The sequence below is a fragment of the Scomber scombrus genome, chromosome 9, assembly GCF_963691925.1.
Source record: "Scomber scombrus chromosome 9, fScoSco1.1, whole genome shotgun sequence".
NCBI classification, from domain to species: Eukaryota; Metazoa; Chordata; class Actinopteri; order Scombriformes; family Scombridae; genus Scomber; species Scomber scombrus.
In genome coordinates, this window is record NC_084978.1 from 9714733 (window position 1) to 9736768 (window position 22036).

Below are 22036 nucleotides of genomic sequence, written 5' to 3' on the forward strand. Positions count from 1 at the left end.
TCACTCAAATGCAGACAGGCTGTTTTCCTTTCTGTGGCCAGCAGACAATACTTGTACACTTTTGCATTTCATACACTGACATTAGCAGATGCAACACAGTTGAGTTTAGTATTAACTGAGTTTTAATGTGCTTTCTTTGGTTCTCAGCTCTACATACTTTGAAATTCAACTATCATTGCCAACTAATGTCAGAGCACAGTGCTGTTTGTTCAAATCACACTTGCTAATGTCTTTCCCAGACATTTCCATGAGTGTCATTTCATTAGATGAAAAAAAAAAATCAATGGTAAAAAATCAATTGGCTGACAGTGAAGGATTTGTAAAATATTTTGGATCGAGAAGAGCAGTTAACACCTACCTACTCATAACGACCCAACTCAAGTTTCTTGAAAGCATTTGAAAAATATAATTGTACTTACCGTAAATCCAATCAAGCATTCAAATACATAATATATATCATTCTTCTAAGTGCTGAAAAAATAACTGCTAATGTGTTCATTTTTTGTGTTGCATATTTTGGCAGTGTGTGACAGCTGGGACTGCCCTTTATGTTTTGGTTTGGACAGAGTTTGGTCTTTTAATGCCCTTAACGTTCCACTGGTCTTAGAGTCAGATGGGTCTGCAGAGTCCAACACAACGTTGTTGTTGGCAGGGAAGTGAGACTGGAGCGAGGGGAGAGAGCTGAGGAATGCTTTTGATGGAGAGCACTTAACAGCGGGACACAGCATTGATGTACTACCCTAGGTAAAGGTGTGTGTGTGTGTATTAGTGTGCGTATGCATGCTGTGCCACAATGTATTTCTCAAAAGACTCGAAGACAAATGGATCCTCAAGAGATCATCATTATTATCAAATCACTTATAACAGTAAAATACACTTTTATTTCTCTCTTTACTTTTAACTCAGCTTAAAGTTTATAAAACAGGCACAAGGTTTATCTATCTGCAATATGTGCACTACTCAAATTACCCCAATACCCGTAAGTCCGCCATTTACGTAACGCTTTTAGTGAAACCCTGTAATCCCATGCTGTTATGGTTTTGTATGTGAATGCTCTTTATAACCTGGAATCCAGCTATCAAATCCACACTCTCTAAATTGATTATGACCAGTGAGATTGCTTGTTGCGTAACGCCACATTAGCGGAACCAAGTTGTTGTGTAATTTCTCATCAGGATACTTACACTGACAGACTTAACCCCCCCCAAAAAAAGCCTGAGCTCCTGCTGACACACACACACACACACACACACACACACACACACACACACACACACACACACACACACACACACACACACACACACACACACACACACACACACACACAACACGCAACAGGTAGAATGAAGGGTAGACATTAAGTTGTCTTCCTGAAGTTCACACACACACAAACACATAGAAACACAGACACTTTCTCGTTCTGACCCAGTCACTTCCACCCAATCAATAGGTCAACTGCTGCTCACTACGTCCTGACAGGTAACACTGGGCCTGAGGCTGGGGAGGACACACTGTCATCATTGAAAGGCTACATGACACACATATGCATCAAACTAATAGCCTACACTTGTCTCTCGCACAAAAGAAAAACAAACAGCGGCCAGAAAAACTTTGTGGAATCTACTGAGTGGTTGGTACGGCAACCTGATCCTCTCTGCGACGCATACCATCAGCTTTTTAAAAGCACGAACACACAAAGTTGTAAAATTTGTGTAATCCCTTTTTCATTCATTGAAAACTGATATTTTATAGCATGAAACTACTCTCAGACTCTTCCTGTAAATGTGATTTGTTCTCTCAGTCTTTCTTTCTCCTTCTATTCTCTCCATCCTCACCTCTTTATCCCTCACTTCCCCTCCCTCCTTTCACCACAGTTTTTTCTAATAGCTGGTTATATTGTTCCCCCTTTTATTCTCTTCTGTCTGCTGCACCTGCCTGCTCTGACTGAATGGAAAGCTTTCCACAATCAGGATAAAGAATCAAGGCTGTTATTTAGAAGAAACCTACCAAACAAGTGCCACATCGGAAAAAATGGAAAGAAACCTAAGCTCAAAGATTTCCCTATCCGTCATTTTGAAATAATGCTTCACACACATTCAAACAGCCCTTGAAATGGCCTCTAAAATTTTGAGCGTAAAAACGATATAAAATCACCATAAAGTCATGCCTTTCCTTTACAAAACAAAGATCTGTGTTTAAATGTCATGTTAATGTTCTATGAAACCAGTGGGGCGAGGTGCAAAACCAACCACAAAACTTTTTTCTGTTGGGTTTATACTTGGCAAGAGTAATAAATTTGCCTGGCTTTAAAAAAAAGCCCCACCTAAATAACCGCAAGAAAAAGATTTATTCAAATGATTAATTTTACTAAGGCAAATGCCAAAAATGTGGTGGTTGCAGCTTCTCAAGTGAGGATTTGAAGTTTTTTTTGTGTCATACATTAGTAAAGTGAATATCTGAAGTTATTTGGACAAGGAGTGTGAGACAAGAGTGTTAGGCCATTTTCTGACATTTTAGGGACCAAATGATTCATTGAATTGAAACTTAATTGTCAAAATAATCAAATGAAAATAATTGCTAGTTGCAGCCCTAAATGTCTGAAAAACTTTTCTGCACAGACAAAAGATTATGTTTCTCACAAAATCCTGTTTAATTTCAAATATGTTCAAATTCATAAAGAAATGTGAAGGAAACCTGCAAAACTTGCAGTCAGCGGTCCAAAAATAAACACAGCGGTGCACATCTACCAAAGGAAAAACAGAGGATACTTGAACATGGGAAAGTGGGAACAAGGCTTTTTTGAGGAAACCAAGACAGAGAACATTAAGTTCTGCAAACCACCAAGAACCTGAGGGTGGCTTGAACCTGAAACATTCTTTTAAAGCTTATAAAGGGCTTTACAGAAACCACATCATGCACAGTATGCACTTGTGTGAGAGGGTGTAGTAACAACTTGGGCCTGTTACATAAATGCAGATTAATGGAAGTGGAGAAAGAACAGTAAGGAAAGGAAAAGAGGGAGACGGGAAAATAAAGTGTGAAAGGCACACAAACACAAAAGACACGCAGAGAGTGAGTTAAGAGATGTAGCTGGAGAGGGATAAATAGAGATGAATTAATCCATACAAATATCTACCTGTTAACATTTGAGCATTTACAGGTAAACTGCTCACTGGACAAGAAGCTGACATTTTAATGACTACCCTGGATAAACACTTTTTCATCTTGTTAGACAAAAACAAAAAAAGACTGACAGAGGTAGAGACATTCTCAACGGTCCATTAACACATTGCAGTCATGACTTGTTGAAAACCGATCTGGTAGTTGTCCACAAACGTAGCTATAAAACACTGTTTTTCTGTCTTTCACAGACAGAGATGAAGGGTAAATTAGATTTTACACAGTTAGATGAGCATATTACAATACCTCACCTGTCTCCTGTGATGACAGTGTCTCCAAAACATACATGAGGTTCATTTCACATAATGAATCAGGTTATTCAAACACTTATATCTTATTATAAATCAAATACACTATAGAACGAGAGAAGATTGTATGATGACTCTGCAGTGGGAATATACTCGAAAAGCTTTAGCAACATATTTTGTCAGATTATAAATTATGTTTGGCAAAAATAAGGACTGGAGTATCCAGGGAAATGTAGACAACACTTTGTAGCTCTCTAGATGGACTTATTTGACAATCATAAAATACACATAATACTGAAGACATCACATACACTTACAAAGTGTTTAGTATTAAATTACACAATAAAGCCCACAGGCTTATTTCCATTGTGAAACAGATTTCAGCAGGAACCAACTGGACAAAGAAGAAGGAAAAGAAAGTGAAAGGGGAGAGAAAAGATGAGAAGAAGAAAGACTGAAATAAAGGAGGTAAGCAGGCCAGCTGGGGCTGAAAGTAGGTCAAAGGCCAGAAGTACTATTCCAGTTCAGTGTGTGTGTGTGTGTGTGTGTGTGTGTGTGTGTGTGTGTGTGTGTGTGTGTGTGTGTGTGTGTGTGTGTGTGTGTGTGTGTGTGTGTGTGTCCTGGCTGGTCAGTGTATGTCCTGAATTATCACCACTAAAGCATTACATATTTCTCGGAAATATGTGGAGACTGGACACAGTCAAATTATTTAAACAAATCTAGCAACTGTACAAGATATCAGACATCAAAACTCTGGTGGTTCATTACCACTGAGAACCTAGAAACACTTTAATAAGAAATAATAATATATAATGATTCAGGGAACTGGTAAGGGACATGACGTTTAAATCAGTTTGGCAGAACAGATTAAAGTTTTGCATTTAAGACCTTACAAACAGATACATTATTTCAATATTTTAGAGGAGCAACATTTTAACACAAGTAGAAAAAAAAGTTATCCAGACAAAAAGCCTCACTACTTGACTCTATCCATCCTTCACTAGTGACCTCCAACAAACACTTGTTAAGCTACAAAGTCTCTCCAAAAATCTGCAGCCATGGCAGGTGTTGTTGTCATATGTTTGGAATCTAGGGTCGGGTCAATGTACTTGTTCAGTCACTGTCAGGTTACAGTAACCACCAGTGGACACAGCTTAGCAATGACCCTTAGTACCAGACAGACACAGAGAGAACGTACTGTTGAACATACATGTTGTGGCAAACAACTAAATTTATGTGAACCAAAGCAGCGTCCTCGACCTGACTTTTATCAGCATTCTGGAGGCAGTCACTGTTACTCATTAACAACAGTGATAACACACACACACACACACACACACACACACACACACACACACACACACACACACACACACACACACACACACGCATACACACAGTCCCTCCACCTGCTGTGGTCCACTTTGGTGATAAAGAGGTGAATATTTGCTTTAAGGGAGCCTTTCATATTGTCATACCAGATATAAAGAAGGAGACAGTGTAAGATGGCAAGAGAGAGCGACACAGACTGTCTTTATGAACAATATATATATATATATATATCTTATCTCCACTTTATATATATATATAAAAATACTGTATTCAAAATTGGTAACCCTGGAAGGAAAAAAGACTTGTGGTTTTTATTTAATTTCAATATAATCAGATTATTTCATTTATTTGACTATTTATTCTTTAGAAGTCACTACCCCTCAGCGGTGTTGAACACAGTTACTTTTCAAGCTGATAAGTTACTTGAATGTGCTACTTTCTCAAATCAGTTACTAGTTTGTAAACAGTAAATTTCAAAAGGTAACCGACTCTGCATTTAAGGTAACTTTACTTATTTGAGTGCTCTGCAGGTACTCATAACAAAAACAAAATGCAAAACCAGGTGCTTCATTGTTTATATTCCAATGTATAATTACAACCTGTCTTACATTGAAATGTAGTTATAAATGTTGCTGAAAGAAAGAAAAACGTTCACTTTTTAACCGTTTGACCAACAAATTACAAAATCAATGTTGGCTTGGATTGGCTTCCATTTAAATAAACACAGCTTCTGTCTGTCTTCATAGTTTTTATCTCTGCTAATTCTTTCTGAATTAGTAACTTAAATGTGTTGTAGCCGTCACACTTCATCCCTGGTAGCGTCAGGTACATTTGTATCTCTATTTGTTCTATAAGAAAAATTGTGGACTTTGGGGAAAAAAAGCACCGCAACGCATGGTACTCAATCAAGTTGAATGTTATAATTCTGGAAACACTCTGCTCCCCCTTTTTCCTCCTGTATTTCTTCCTCCTCTTCATCCACCTGTGTGTTTTCTGGTTCACTGGGTGGGGAGTCAGACATTCCAAGCATGCACATAACGTAACACACGCACGCACGCACCACACGCACACACACACACACACACACACACACGCAGATACACACACAATCATACCCCCCTCCCACATTCCACACCAATCCTCAGCCGTGACTAAGTCCATTTGTTCAGCTCAGGTCACTGTCTCATCTTAGCCCACTGTGTGTGTGTCAGAGTGTGTGATTTTGGTGTGCGTGGGTACGTGTTTGCATGAACCTATATCTCTTCTTTATAATCACTCCATGTTGACTAACATCGAAATGCCCCACAAAGCCTTAAAAGGATAAACACAGCCAAATGAAAAGTGGAAACATTCATATGAAGAAGCACTGGCCCTGCTGACGTCTTCCACAAACCTTTAACCTTCATGAAACAGCATAAGTTGCCTCAGTATGAAGTAATCCTCAATTCACATCCATCTCTGTTCTGCACTGGCATTTTCCCAGCCAGCATGGGATTTGAGCCTGCATACTTACATCACTTGCATGCTGGTAAAAAAAAAATAGGGGAATCTAAGGTCTTGTTCTAACAGACAGACAAGGTGTCAGTTCAGAGGGCTCCAGCAAAAAAACAGACACGGTTGTCTGGCAAGAAAGTTGAGCCTGGCTCAACTTTTGCCGTAACACAAAGTGATGTCATCCGGCGAGGAGCTGTTGGCCAATCAAATATGTACAAACTCACATTCCTGTTGGATCACTTTGTGAAGGAAATGCTGTATTTCAACTTTTTACCTTGCTGTCGATGATAAAACAGAATAATTACTGTCTGGATGATTTTCTAGAGGAGCAGCAAAATCCTTCCTTATAATATTACGAACAACTGTGCAGTGTCCTGGTGTCTGATAAGCCTTCACATAAACCTACTCAACTCTCCAACTCTGAAAAAGTTTGCTGTGGATCCGTCATCTTACTCATCAGTATACATGAAAAAGTCTGAATAACCACCAGTTGAATCATTCCTTTAATACACACAATATGTGCACGTGTTTTCAGCACATACAGTATCTGCCATGACACACCTTGTGAGCCAGGAACAGAGTGTGAGAGGTGTTGATTGATAGTGGACACTACCAAAGACACACACACACACACACACACACACACACACACACACACACACACACACACACACACACACACACACACACAGACACACACACAGGCGCAGGCAATTCCTGAATACCGCCTGAAAAGAATCAGTCATCATGCCACTTGTAGCCGTCAGTATGAGCTAATCTCTCCGTATGTCTCTGTCTGTGCATCTCACTTTTTTCATCTCTCGCTCTTGTTTTTCATCTCATCATCCTGCATACATGCGAGTGTGTGTTTGTGTCTGTCTTGATTACAGGGGTGAACTTAAAGAAAAAATGAGCCGACTAAATTGCACTCATCTTTTCTCACTTCTCTACTTGTGAAGCTTACTATGTATGAAGTATATAAGAAGTAGTTCAGTAGTAGTAATACCCTACTATAAAAATATCTCTTCATTCAGAATTTGATTTTATCATCAGAATATACTTAACTTTGGAGCTGCAACAATTAGTCGATTAACCAATCGACAAAATCATAATCTGCAACTATTTGAGGTAAAGGTAAATCTAATGAAAAAATCTAATTAAAAACAATTTACAAAGTGTACATAATAAATGTGTGTGTAAAATCTGCTACAACTGCAACCTTCAAATGAATGTACTTTGGTGACAAAAACAATATTACATTTAAAATATAGTAGAATAATAAAAAGTAATGCAATGAAAAACCTCAAGTGTGGTTTTACTTCAAATGTTACTTGTTAAAATGTAACTTTCCATCACCAATGGCTACACACAGCAGACAGAACCTAAACTCTTAAACCTCCAAGCTTTCCTTTCCCCCACCTTCTCCATTTTCCACCACGTCTGACTGCCTTCACTAAAGCTCCGACAACACAACAGTTAAATCCCAGAAAGCAGCCCATAAGTACCTTTGTTAATTACGTGTGGAAGAATAGGCCTGTTGTGTGCCGGTGTGATAATGGTGCCAGCACAACAGAGGGATTACCTCCGGATAATACGTACACTGAGATGACCAGTGTGATGAAGGGCCACGTAGTGGGAAATAATTAACACAGCTAACTGGTCTGCAGGCCTTTCAGCCAGACGTCAGCACTGTGTGGTTACTGGCAGAGGATTAATGTCCTGGGTTGTTTCACTGCGGGTGTAGATACTGTGTTTTTGTAATAATTTTACAGATCTGGTCAATGTTTACCTGGTATTTTGTGAAAAATGCAAGTAATGCTAGTCATGCCATTCTCTGCTGCTTTTTGAATTATTAACAATAATCAACGCAGGATGCACTGTCTACTTTGGCTACTTGTGAAGTCCAGAAATAGTTACAGCACACTGTGTCAGCACGCACTGTCTAAGTTTCTAGGTTATGAACTTTTGGCTTTTGGCAGTAGTCTATGAGCAGATGATCAAACTCAATGGAGACACTTTCTGTTGCATTAAATAAACTTCAAAGTCATATTAAAACACTTTTTGCAGAGTCACTAATTTCAAAACCATTTCAATGATTGTAGCTGCCACCTGCAAAACTATATTTCCTAGACTGAAAGCAAGATTCAGAAGGGTTAGTAGGTCCAAATCTAATATGCTACCTGAAAATTTTAAAAAATTGGCATTGAATTTGAAATTCACTGGATTTATAGTTTAATTTCTTCCATATAAAGCTAAATGCGCAAATTCTAGCCCAAAATACAGTTTTCCAAACCTGATCAGATCTGGAGTGCAAATCTGCTTGTTCACACAAAAAAAGCGTAAATCAGTGTACGACGACCATTGATGATTCCAAAATAAACAAAAAAACTGCAAAACACATCAATACAAATCTTACAGATTACCATACTAATTTGATCATGAAAACATATCAGTAAATATGGGACAATTAAAATGCAATGGTTTGGGCACACAGCAGTCCACAGTGTCCCTTCCTGAGTTCCTGTCTTGCTGAACCCACCCCCACATCTCTCACAGTCCTCTCACATTCCCCCTGCAGTATGGATTCCACATCGACAGCTGGCACTGGGGAAAAAGACGAGTGCATTTGTGTCCCCTTGTGCCTGTAGGTTTTCAGCTTTGTGACATGTTTTAGTTTTAGCTTCTTGGTCATCACACAAGGGAAAATGGTCAAAGATGGTTTCTAATCCTGTTTATGATTTTTTTGTTATAATTTTAGATTTGGTTTTATCTTTTGCTTTAATAGAGAGGATCAGTGAAAAAGAAAAGATGTGTGTATATTCATGTATTCATAACTTTGAAAGTGTGAATTAAGATGCACAGAAGTTCAATCAGACAAGCCCAATATGTCACAGTTATTCGCAACAGCAACATCTTTAAAAAACCTATTTCCTAAAGCTGTCAGCCTTAACATCCTGCTCCTAATCAGCCAAAGCCTCCAAGGTTCAAAGGTCATCTGTACGTCTGATAAACTGCCAAGGAGAGAGAGTATGTGTGGCTGACTGTCCCCAACATGTCAATCACATTAAAGACTGAGGTCACAATGGTGGTATTTTTGGTCAGGGTGGTCGCTCTGTCTATCACACTCAATAACACACTCACAGACACACATACACACAGCTGCTCTGCGTGTCGTATCGCCCCCCCCCCATCCCAATCTGACAGGCTGAAACCCAAAGAAAACAAGGGTTTGTGTCTCCTGTCCCAGCGATCACCTTTCAACATCTCATTTGTAATGGCATCAGGAATAACAGCTGGAGTGCGTGCGTGTGTGTGTGTGTGTGTGTGTGTGTGTGTGTGTGTGTGTGTGTGTGTGTGTGTGTGTGTGTGTGTGTGTGTGTGTGTGAGAGTGCGTGTGTGTGTATGTGTAGATGGGGGGGTGGGGGTGTGAAGGGGGTTGAAAAGGGTCTGCTTGAAGGATAAGTGAGGAAGAGAGAAACCAAGAGGAGTAAAGAAAGTTAAAATGCCAGAGAGCCAGATAGACGGTGACAGAGAGAACAGACAGATAAGAGAAGGGGAGATATAAAGGAGATAGAGTACAGACAAGTACATAGGTTTGAATGGAATACAATTTCTTGTGAAAACTGTTGACTGCAAGTGACCTGGGAAATATTTCTGGAAAAACACACTACTGCTGAGTTCTTAAAAAGCAATGTTTTAATGCGTTGAGACCCACAAACAAAGTTCCATTAGTTCCATTAAATGAATGACCTGTCTACACTGGAGGCCTGCGCCTCCATGCTAGGTGCTATTGATTCCCTATGATTGGAGTTTTTTCCCAATATAAATATTTCCTGATGTAGTTCTGAGGACTGAAAGGTCATTAATAATGTGAGTACAAGTGAGTGACAGTGTGCAGGATTGTTTGGTCCTTTCATTAAAGACATTAAGAAATAAAATACATCTTCTGTACAATTGATTTTTTAAATAAATAATCTAAGGTCTAAGACAACTAGTTATGATTATACTGAGTCAGCAGTTAAGTCAATATATTGTGTTTGTTGACTGACCATCAAAACTAAGATTTTCACTGCAGGTGACCTTTCTGTTCAATATTTGAATGGAAAAACAGCAATAGAGACACAATATCTATGTAATCATCTCCATAATAGTTGGAATGTATCAGTTCATGTTGTTTTTGATATACAGTCAATGTCAATGACTGAAATGAGATAGAGTGAGAGACAGAGGAGATAACAGAGTGAAAGCAGGGTGTTTGTTGTCCTGTGGTGTTCCTGATGTGTTATTACAGCCTCCTCTGGTGATGGCATGTGCTGTTTTTGACCCTACCTCACTCTCTCTCTCTCTTTCTCTCTCTCTCTCTCTCACACACACACACACACACACACACACACACACACACACAAAGCCATGCACACACTTTTCCTGACCCCTCCCTGATCCAATGGCTGCCCTTTGACCTGTAAGGCTGTAGCGTTGACCAAACATACCCCAACCCCACTGAGACTACAATAAAGCACTGTGGCGCCACGACCCACACAATACTGTGCTATGCAGTAAAAAGAGAGTCAAGGGTGGTGGAGGGGATACACTGATGAAGAGGGGCAGTGAAAGAAAGAGCAGAATGAAAAATTAAATCTCCAAGCCTTGAACATCCTCTTGTTTGCCACCAAAGAAGAAGAAGGCCACAGTGACAAGACACACACATGTACAGCATGTGGACAGCATGTGGACAATCGACAGTGGAAAGAAAGACAAATGAATATTGATGAATACAATGAAGGGGGAACTGACAAATAACATTTCTCTTATTAGTATGCTGTTTAAGGGCATCCTTTTCTTGCCTGCTGCTGATAGAAAATCAGTGTATAATCCTGCATCACTCTCCATTTTCTTTTTTTAATAATTAGACTTAATACCTGAAACTGTTAGCAAAAGCTCAAACTGTGCAGCTAAACATTGTTCAAATGCATTAAGAAATGCATTTCAAATTCTAGCGGAGTGGAGATACCAAAGTTTCAAAAGATACCAATTCAATCCGGCTGATGTTTGGGAAATGTGTATAGAACTATGCACAAAATAGCTAGAATATTTCCATTTGTTTGAACTGTGTAGCCCCAACTTCAATAAAGACTTGGAACGAGCGGAAATGATCCAGTCTGAGAGAGTGGACTTCTCCAACTTTGAATGTAAGTGGTTAAATTCAGTGTTCTTAAGCATCTTTACTCTTTATCCTTCATTCTTTCTTTCCACAAAGCCTTATTTTTCTATCTTATCTCTTCCTGTTGGTCTTCTCTCTGTTGCACCCCCCCTTTCACAAACACACATCACATCTTCACATCACTGCGACACATAGTTAACCCCCACTGAGAACGTCCAGACAGCCCCATTATTACCCTACCATTAGCAATGTCAAAGCAAACATTGACTTTATCTAATGTGGGCTAATAGCCTTTAACATTAACAGGGCCTGTAAAACTCTGAGTTGCAGAGCAGTGGTTTCAAAAGTAGGGAGGGGAGGAGTGAGGCAGGCCCTCAAGACTCCCCCTCAGTTCTCTGCAAAAGGGTTCATGTCAGGGCTGGGTTTTTTAAGAGCACAAAATGCATACAATAACGTGTGTGTAATGTTTTGAAATGGTTTCTAATGAATATATAGGTTAAAGAGCCAGGAGAGCAAAACATTTTAGGACATTTCATTCATGAATGTCCCTAAGAGATTCATGTAGAGTATCCCATGTCTGCAACATTTCTTTCAAATTATGACATAAAACAACACACATAAGGCAAAATATAACAAAATATATAGATCAGTCTGGTATTTTAAAGTGACATATTGCACCCTTTGGCATTTTGACTTTTTTAGCAGCTCTGGTTGTCCAAACAGCAATTCAACATTTGGCCCTGACATTAGGATTTAACAAGAGGAACTAAACGAGTAATTTGTGCCCTTTGAAGCTTCCCTTTGTCTGTAAATCACCAAGTAATCAACCATCACACACATGCACTGAATGTTTTTTGCTATTTCTCTCATTTTAAAGACAAAATTATCAGTGTGAGCAATTACAAATAATCAGTTAAGATTCATAAGTAATTTTTTAAGATTTGAAGTGAGCCTGTTTCTTGGTCAGTTCAACAGATAAAAATGTTTTAAAAAACACTATATAACGACATTAAAAATTATTGCCTAACTACTATCAATATACATTTTGTTTTTATTCTGTGAAAAATGTACTTTTCTTAAGCCTTCATCCTTGAATGATGATGAAAAATAACCTGTTTATGGTTGCCTGGATCCAGCTCTGCACAGTTTACACTGGGGCTGGCAGGCAGATGCCCATCACCACTACCAGCAGGCCATATAATGGTTATCAGCATGTCAAATGGTATTTACGATAGCAAGCTGTGACTTAGGACGCGTTGCATGCACACACAACAGGAGCAGGGTGGAGGGGATTTACTCATGTGAGTCTGTTTACAATGAGGTAAAGTTGTGAGTTTGAAGCATCTGTCTGTGGTATGCAGTTGTTTACTCTACAATGAATCAAGATGCTCTCGTTCTCCTTGACTCCTCACATGAGCAGACAGCTGCCTACCACTATCACCATAATTTTTTCTATTATAAGATGTAATAACATGGTTAATCAATGCTTACACTAGTAAGCTTTAGAACACTGTGTGTGGCCAAATACACAACAATGCATATAGTTTGAATATAAAATAGACATCAAATATTTGGGTGTCACAGTGGCTCAGTGGTTAGTACTGTTGCCCCACAGCAAGAAGGCCCGGGGTTAGATGCTGGCACTTGCAAGCTACTATAAGGTCAGTCCTTCACATACTGAAAAATTCAGGGGACAGAAAATTAATTGCTATTTTAATTATTTATTAATTGTTCTTAAATGTGAATATTTCCTTGTTTCTTTGGTCTTCTTCATGCTGAATGTGTTTTGGGTTGTGGACTGTTGGCCGGTGTCGTTGCAGGCATTTGTACTCCTTTCTGTTATGTTCCCGTGGTTCCACTCAACATCCTTCAACCTCCTTCCATTTCTTTATGTGATTTGAAAATAAATGGAAAAATACTTCACAGGTGGTCCACTCAGGTAGAAAAACATCACCTATGTCTAGCATTTCTCAACTGATGGCTTCTGACATTTGTGACACCTCTAGTCTATCTATTCGTCTTGAAATCTAGACGCTTTATTTCAAGCACTGCTGGTTATCCTGTGCCTCCTCCTCCACTCCTCTTTACCTGACCGCAGTTCTCCCCTACCCATCATTGTTAGTGTTAGCATGCTAATTACATTTCTCAGTAATGAGTGAGTGGGACAGGAGGTTAAGTGATTGTGGGCTGTGTGTGTGTGTGTCTCTGAATGTGTGTGCTTACATGTGTAAGTCATATTTATGGGTAGCAACATCTAGTTGTGTACATTCCCAGCATCGGTGTATGCCGTTGTTTATACCCTGCACTGTCTTTCTCTGCAGTGGTGATGCTCTTTTTTCTTCCTCTGTTGCTCAGTGTGTCTCCTTTTTGGCAGCTTATGTGCAATAAAGATATGTTTTTAATGTGTCTGTGGCCCTTTACACTTACTGCAACAACAACTGAACCCTCTCATCTCTGTCTCTGTTTCTCTCCCTTCCCACTGATAATGGGTGGTCTATAGAGCTCAATCACCAGGAAAACATTAAATTGTTTAGAGAGAACTATGCATCAGGAAACCACATTCACAAAACCACACTCATCTTCTCATTTCTTACTAGACCTTTCCTAAAAAAATACTGTGTAAACGAGGAAGGACACTGTAGCTAATTTGAATATGAAATAACCTCAATAATCACAGTATAAAAATAATGTGATCACATCATTATTATCCTTTTTCTGCCCTTCTCCAGTTGTTTGAATGAGAAGTGTTTAACAGCTGCCTTAAATACCACCTGACATGCTGATAACCATCTGACATACACATTTCACATCACATGCACCATTCAAGTATGTGGTTGAGTATTAAGACGCGCATGTATGAACCAGTAAACAAACATTGCATCTCTTGAGTGGATTCCAAGTGTTATTTCACTATCAAGTTCTGCAATTTACTTTTTAGGTACACACACTGATCCCCACCTGCCACCTGCCTCGGCATCAGCTTGAAGAAAGCATGAAAGACGAACCCTTTTCAAGATGCAACATCTGTCTCACTCCAATGTTTTTTTTGTCTGTAACACTGTTTAATGCAGTTGAAAAATGGTCAAAAAAGAAGCTGTTACTCTTTGATTCTCAGGGCTGACCAGAAAACATTATACCTTTTTTACCTATATTATTTGGATGGAGGACGTATGTGTGGCTACAGTGAAAATGTTTCACTGTGACACTACAGTGGAAATATTTCACTGTAGTGTCACTTCATCTACATTTGTAGGAGGAAAAACACACTAGTGCTGTAATTAACTAATAGATCAATTTGCCAATGTATTTTCCATGCCTTGTTTTGTCTATAAAATGTCAAATGTTTGGTAGTTTTGCTTTAAAAAAGCAACACAAATGAGAAATCGATTCTCAAAATTGTTGCTGATTAATATTCTGTTAATTCACAAATCGGTTGCAGCTCAAAAATACACCACCCTCACACACATACACAAAAAACGAACTCAACAATGCAATGCCTTCTGTATAATATATAGCTGTTGCATTTAGCTGTGAATGTATTTTAAGTTGGATCTGTCTCTTACATTCTGCCCTCTTGAACCTAAAACTGTCCAGAGCCACAGGTAGCCTAGCACACTCTGGCCTACAAATAGTCTCTGACTCCTGCATTTAAGCTAAATGCCATTCAGCTAACAAAGGAGAAAGTTAATCTCTCAGTAGCTTGGTCTCATGCTCAACTTCACACACAAACACACATGCAGACAGAGATCCAGACATTGGTTCAAAGCGTGAGGTTGTGTAAGTCTGTGGAGTGCAGTTTATGTGAGTCTACATCTGCTGCAATAAGGTCATAAATGTTGCATCTTTATCTCTCTGTCTGTCTTTGGTCTTATCTCTGTCTTTCTTTCTTTTTTCTATGTTTGGCTCCCATTTCCTTTGGCTAACTTTTTACTTTTATTTTTTATCTCTCCGTCTGTGTCTGTATCTGTATCTGTATCTGTATCTCTCTGCCCTCCAATCTCAGTCCTGTTTTCCAACATCCTTCTACTTATATTTTCTTATCTCTATCATCTCTGTTTTTTTACAGAAGTCCAGCAAAGTTCTCGGTCACTCCACCGTCCCTGCCTCCATTCACCGATCAACACTCGCACTGAAAAATTTCAGTGCCGTCAATGCTCAGCCCCAACTAACTCCAGGGACACCCAAGGAAAAGTAACTTCCAGTAACATTCATTTAAACTGTTTGATTGCCTTTTCATCAAAACAGTTAACCACACTCTACTTTGCTGTGATTTTAGTGCAGTTGTGAAGGTGCTGTTAGAAAGAATTTGCTAGATTTACACAATAGTGCTCTTACATTTACTGTGAGTGAACCAGACAAGCAAGGCCACATAAGAGTTCATGTTTTCAATATTTACTGTCCTTACTGTATGTATTTCATTACATTCAGCTCTGTATTGCTAATTCAGATGCCCAGGGTAACCCAACTCCCCTATGCATACTTCTCTGGGTTATCTCAATAATCACCAAGTCAATAATATAAATGTCTCTCTGTGTTATTTCTTGGAGTGCAGTGGAGACTGCAACAAACAGCCAATAAGAGGAAGCCTTTTCTACATCTATTATACATCTATTCAATTTGTCAATTTTCTACTTAAAGACTGGAAATTGTAATCATGGGTTTGTCTTACTTTTCATTACTAGTTTACGACATCAGTTCTGAATCGATTGTTTGTTCAGCAACAGTGTTGGAATAAGTGAATATAGCAGCAATGAGTGATTTTCCATCAGGGGAAATATGATATTATCTGCCTCTGTCTTGATTTATTTGAGCAAGTATTCCCTTTGTGTTCGGTTCTCCTGGCATGCACCCTGCTGAGGGACTGGGACAGTAGTGAGGCTTGTTCACCTTACCAAAGGCTGTGTTGCTTGTTGTGTTAGTGATATTTATAGGGTTGATTTTTTTTCAGCAACAGTGGGTTGCTGAGGACATGATACCCTGCCTGAGAATACATATCTGTAAGCAAGTTGGATAGTTTATTTTAGTTTGACCCCTGGTATATTGGTTTTATTGGTGTTCGTAAAAGTGTGCAACAATCGTTCAACTTCACCAATTTTGAGGGAAAAATCCACAGATATTGGATAAAACTGCAGGAAAATATTGGAGGAATTTGCATTGAAAATCACAGGATTGCAAGCTCTAGAAGGGACTAGATGAAATGTGTTGAAAATCGTAACTTTCTTGCATTCTTTTTAGTCCATTATTCATATAATTATTCTGTTTTGTTCAATACTACAACTTATCCTGTATACAGGGAAAGATGAGATACACACAGATAATCGATGACATGCCGCATTATCCGATTTCAAAACCACAAATTCACAATTACATGGTATAACCTACACGCTAGTGGCCACCAAAACCCAGCATCCTGCACACATACCCCCATACTGCAAGGATAGCTTTCAGCTGCTTCTCCTTTGCCAAAACTCAGCATTACACATGCAACAACAAAATAATGAAGCCTTACACATAAAATGCTCTGTATTACTTCCCTGTGGTAAATGTACAGACAAACACTGTCATTTTTTCATTTTCTGCCACTCATTTTATAGTAGCCTCAGTTATATTTCTCCCTGTCCTCATACTGTACCTCAGCCAAGTGAGCAGATCTGTTGGCCAACTCAAGTCTGGTCTATCACAAGATGAGGGAGAACTTACAGTTTCTAATAGGTACATAATGGCATTTTGTTCCTTCTGTCCTCCTCATGCTCTCCTGCCCTCTCTCACACCCCTTCCTATAATCTGTTTCCTTCCCTTGTCCATTTTTCTCTTTTTTTCCCTCACTCCTTCCCCCCATAGGTTCTGTTCTTCCGCCTCACCTTCCCCTTTTCTGTTATCATACATTCTTACAGTCTGTCAATGTCCCACCCCTCCTCTGTCCTGTTTCTTCTTCACCCTCCTTTTCTTTTTTTCTACCTTTCTCCTCTTCTCTCCCTTTCACCCTCACCCCCCCTTCTATCTCTCACTGCTGCCTGCCCTGGTTTCATTGACAGACTGCAGGCGGTGAGGGGGAGGAAGTGCTGTGGCATTGCACTGCAAACATCCCTAATAGGCTAATCTAATCTCATCTCTTTGCGGTCCATGGCCCTGTGTTTACTTTCGGCCCCGTGTCTGCACACTGGCTCGGCCTCGCCTCGCTGAATGCAGCTTTGTTCCCGCTGAAAACTCATCATCGGTGTGATCTCAGGAAGGGGCGCCAACTCCATGACCGTCTGCCCATAATGCCTGCAGGCTGGGGACACGTTCTCATCTATACACAGCATCTGTAGTGGTTGTTTGTTTGCTTTTATTATGTTTAGTTTGACTGAAAGAAACAAGGTGGCGTGCTGAGTTGTGAGGGTACTGCTCTGTAGCTGATCCTGACCACCAGCCTCCCTGCGGGGTTGTTCAATTTTAGATTTTTTGTTGAAATACTTTATAAGACATGATGGCTAACAAGGCAGCATTCTTGCAAATTTACCAGGAGGAAAGTAACCACACTTCAAGCCACATGAGTACAGTGTTCTGAAGCAAGTGCAAGAGAACAAGACAGTAACTGAATAACGACTCAAAGTCAATGGTTCACTGACTATCCAAAGAGCAAAAGCATTCATTCAGTTTACCAAATGACAACAATCTGCAGATATTACACAATGTGAGCAAATGTTTCAGTTCAAAAAGTGTCATAACAAAAGAACAGAGAGACAAACTGTTTTAAAAGTGTTTAAAAATTAGTGTAGCTCCAAAGAAAATGTGATAATAAACACAAAAAGGACAGAGGAGGGGTCAGCTCCTGCAGTTGCTATTGTCCTCCCATCATGCTCTCGGCTTTAGTGAGACTGTGTGTGTGTGTGTGTGTGTGTGTGTGTGTGTGTGTGTGTGTGTGTGTGTGTGTGTGTGTGTGTGTGTGTGTGTGTGTGTGTGTGTGTGTGTGTGTGGAATAACAGACTGTCACAGGAATTGTAACGCCATGTTTCATAACTACTGAATTTATCAAATACAGTAAACACTCCTGAGATCGGAACAGCAGTTTGACAGCAAAGTAGCAAACATGCAAAAACTGGAAATTTCACAGCAGAAAATGTACCAATTTGAAACTCTTTTCACTCATGCTGACAGCTGCAGTGATTTGTCTTAATGACAATTAATGTCATTATGTTGTTTTATTGCTGGTATTGATGGCCGTGTTGCTGACACTTTGGTTTTAAATCCATACTGTAAGTCTCAGTTAGAAACAAAGTGTCACTGTCACTCACCTCTGGCAGCACTGGACATCAGGAATGTCTCCAGCACCAGCAGACAGAGCCAGAAAAGCTCCATTTTGGTTTAGTGATGAATATGAATGCCCAACCTCTTCAACCTGTAAGAGTAATTATCATAATAAGGAAAATAAATAAAAGAAAAAAGTGACATTAACTTATAATAGGTGACATATGTATATTTAGGAGACAATGAGCATTTATCTCCCATCTTAAATTGGCATTTTCATGTTTTAAAATATACAACTCTTTATAAATCCTTAACTTATCCAAACTGCGGTATTGTCAGCTATCACAGTGTCTGATTAATTCCAAAAACTCGACAGCCACCTTCATTATTTCACCATCTGACAGGATTTTGCTTATTCGCTGCTGCCAAAATAGCTGCTAGCGCAATGGAATTAAATTCATTACTACCAACTGGCTGACAGCTTGTGAGCATCTACTGTATGAAAAAACATGCCTTAGATTTGAGAAAAAAGCAAAAAAGACTATATAGAATTTATCATCTGCAGAGTAAGCCATCCATATCTGCCTGTAATGATGTGTTGTCCATTACGTGCTTTCACTAATTTTCTAGTTTCTTTATAATACATTTTCATTTCTTTGTATCTCCATGATCATTATCAGCAAAAGAACCATGCTCAAGTTCCCAAAAAGGTAGGAGGGTACATCGAAGGTGAAAGAACAAGTCTGCAGCAGTCATGCAGAATAAGGTGTTCATCATTGGCTCGACACCAACATAAATCAAATAAAGTGGAGATTTTCCAGTAGTCAAACTACAGTATTTTCCTCACTGATTTATTCTGTCCACCTGTCCATATGTCTCTCCTTACAGTGTTTTTTATCTGTCCGCCACATAAATTCTTCCCTGAGCATTATGGGATCTTATTTCAATACTTCACAAGCTGCAACTTTGATCAGTATCTGCCAACCTCAGCGTCTCAGTTCACCACAAACTGCTACACACTTTTAACGTGAGGGATAATTGATTTGACTGCACTGTATGTGACAATCAAGAGAAGGCTTTCAACCTTCCTGAGACAATTTCAAGCACATTCTTATTTGCATTAAGTAGGCTAGTTTGTTGGTTGATAGAGATAAGAGCATAAATCTTGAATCCATAAATTCACAATAAACATAATGCAAAACAGCTAAAAATGAGTGATTTAAAAGAGGAGGAAAGCTCACAAACTGTGATTGTCTGCAATACATGATCTCATACTGAAGGCTTGATTAAAACTGACCATTTACAGGGACATTAATTAAGAAATGTACAGTAATTATAAAGGCTGCTCCTTTGCATTCATAAAATATTGCAAATTCACCTTCTCTTAATATATTGTACTATGTGGATGTGTTGTCTGTAGTTGCAACCACTTCATAAATATAGTAAAAGTGAACTCTGCAAGCGGGGTAACAGGTTATAACTTTGATATTCATAGATATAGAAATTCATCACTTTAAATGGCAGAATTTGCGTAGATTAATCCTGCTGAAAATCAAGAAAACAGCACAACTTCGATTAAAATTAAACTTTTTTATCAGGAAACCCCTAAACCTGCAGCCTAAACACATCATAAAGTAGCTCACAAGGTACAAATGGAAGGTAAACGAGATAAATAGCCTACAGTTTATTCACAAAAGAGTGGAACAGAAAGGACATCGTGTGTAAATTAGTCAATATAATATTACATAGATTTTTCGGACTTACTGTCAAATTCCCAGCAGTGATGAAGTATCCACGGTGTATTACCCGCTGGTGACCTGCACGTATACCATTCCGTTATCCCTCAAAAAGCTCCTCACCTTTCTTCCAATGACTTTATGATTTCAATAACTTGATCCGCGAATCAAACTAAGAATAAATCACAACTCTGAACAGACGCGACTGTCACCGAAACGCCAGCTGGTCGCAGCCTAAATGAAGCCACAAAGTAGGCTATAACAAAAAAAATATTGGAGTAAATTAAAAAAAATTTTAAACAGAAGAAAAATATATAAAGGTAAGGTCAAACACGTGAGCGCTCGAAAAGCAGGCTGTAGTATTTCTGAATGACAGTCCGCATGTAAACCACTCGAAGGAGACCGCTAACGAAACCGGGAAAAGAAAGAGGGAAAAGACAAGAAAAACACTTATCTATATTCTCCCCCTGTTAGCTTAAGTATTCAGAGAGTTTTCTTTAAAATGAAAACCTAACTACTATATCCACATAGCCTCCAGCTGCAGTTCACCGTCCAAAATTTCAGCCGCAGGCAAGAAAACAAACTGCGTCGACGGACTGTTCCCAGCACGGAACTTTCAGCCAATCAGAGTGCAGACCAATCAGAGAACGGACCAATCAGCGAACAGGAACGTGCTGGACAAATTTGGAGCGGTTTAGGGTGCTGAGGAGGGGGACATTAACTCAAATTAACTTTAATCGTTTGATAGTAATAGCAAGAGCACTAGCCTCCAGCTCTAAGGTCCTGATTTTTTGTGTTAATTATTGAATTATTATTATGATAATTATTATTAGTAGTAGTCTTAGTGGTAGTAGTAGCAACACAATAGTAATAGTTGTTTGAGTCGTACGTCTAGTATTAGTATTACTAGTAGTATATAAATACCGATATAATAAAGATCTAGACATTTATACAATTTTTTCCCCATTCTAGTCCATTGCTTTGCTCTGGTCCTTGGTGGCTTGCTCCTAGTAATACTGTGGTCCAACACTGTCACCTCATGACAATCAGACGCTATTACACCATTATGATTTCACATACTGAGTTCAGTCTTAACAGGCAGCAAACAGTGAGTTTTCTGTAGCTGATTGGTCTAGGTAGGTCAGTGAATAATGATTCACGTAGTGGTTCAAGTCTCTCTCTCAACTACATAAGCTCCACAACTACAAAAAGCAAAAAAATGTTTTTTATTGTATGGGGACTCAATCAATGACTGGTCTGCTCTCCTCTCTCCAAAACATTTATTTAATCGGGTAATCTAATAGAGATCTCGGGGGGGGGGGGCAACAACTCATCAATCACTTTAATAAACCCATAAAGCTCCCGTATTTCCAACTTGTTCAAACTGTCTTTCTTTCCAAATGGAAATTTACAATTTCACGATTGCAGCTTATGATCTGATCTTTTTTTCTCAATAGTTTGATAAACTAAATCTAGGAAATAACTTATAACTTGGATTCTCTATCATTATCTAAAACACAATGATGTTGCATTCTTGACTATGAAGTATCATTCAATTATGTGGTTTTACAAGCATAAACATCGTGTGTTTTAATAAGAAAATAAGTCGTTCTATTTTACACTATCAAGCAACAGCGCCATCTCCTGGTAAT

At 39.0% G+C, this 22036-nt stretch overlaps 1 protein-coding gene across 1 annotated transcript in view; it reads right to left on the reverse strand.

The window, feature by feature from the left end:
* Positions 1–20925, reverse strand: part of fgfrl1a (fibroblast growth factor receptor like 1a) — a 71103-nt gene extending 50178 nt beyond the window's left edge. The window contains exons 1-2 of the mRNA XM_062425666.1: positions 20413–20925; positions 18696–18799 (exon numbers count right to left, since the gene is read on the reverse strand). Of these exons, the coding sequence (XP_062281650.1) occupies positions 18696–18759 (64 nt within the window). The 5' untranslated portion in view covers positions 18760–18799; positions 20413–20925. The remainder of the gene's footprint in view (positions 1–18695; positions 18800–20412) is intronic.
* Positions 20926–22036: the final 1111 nt, after the last annotated feature.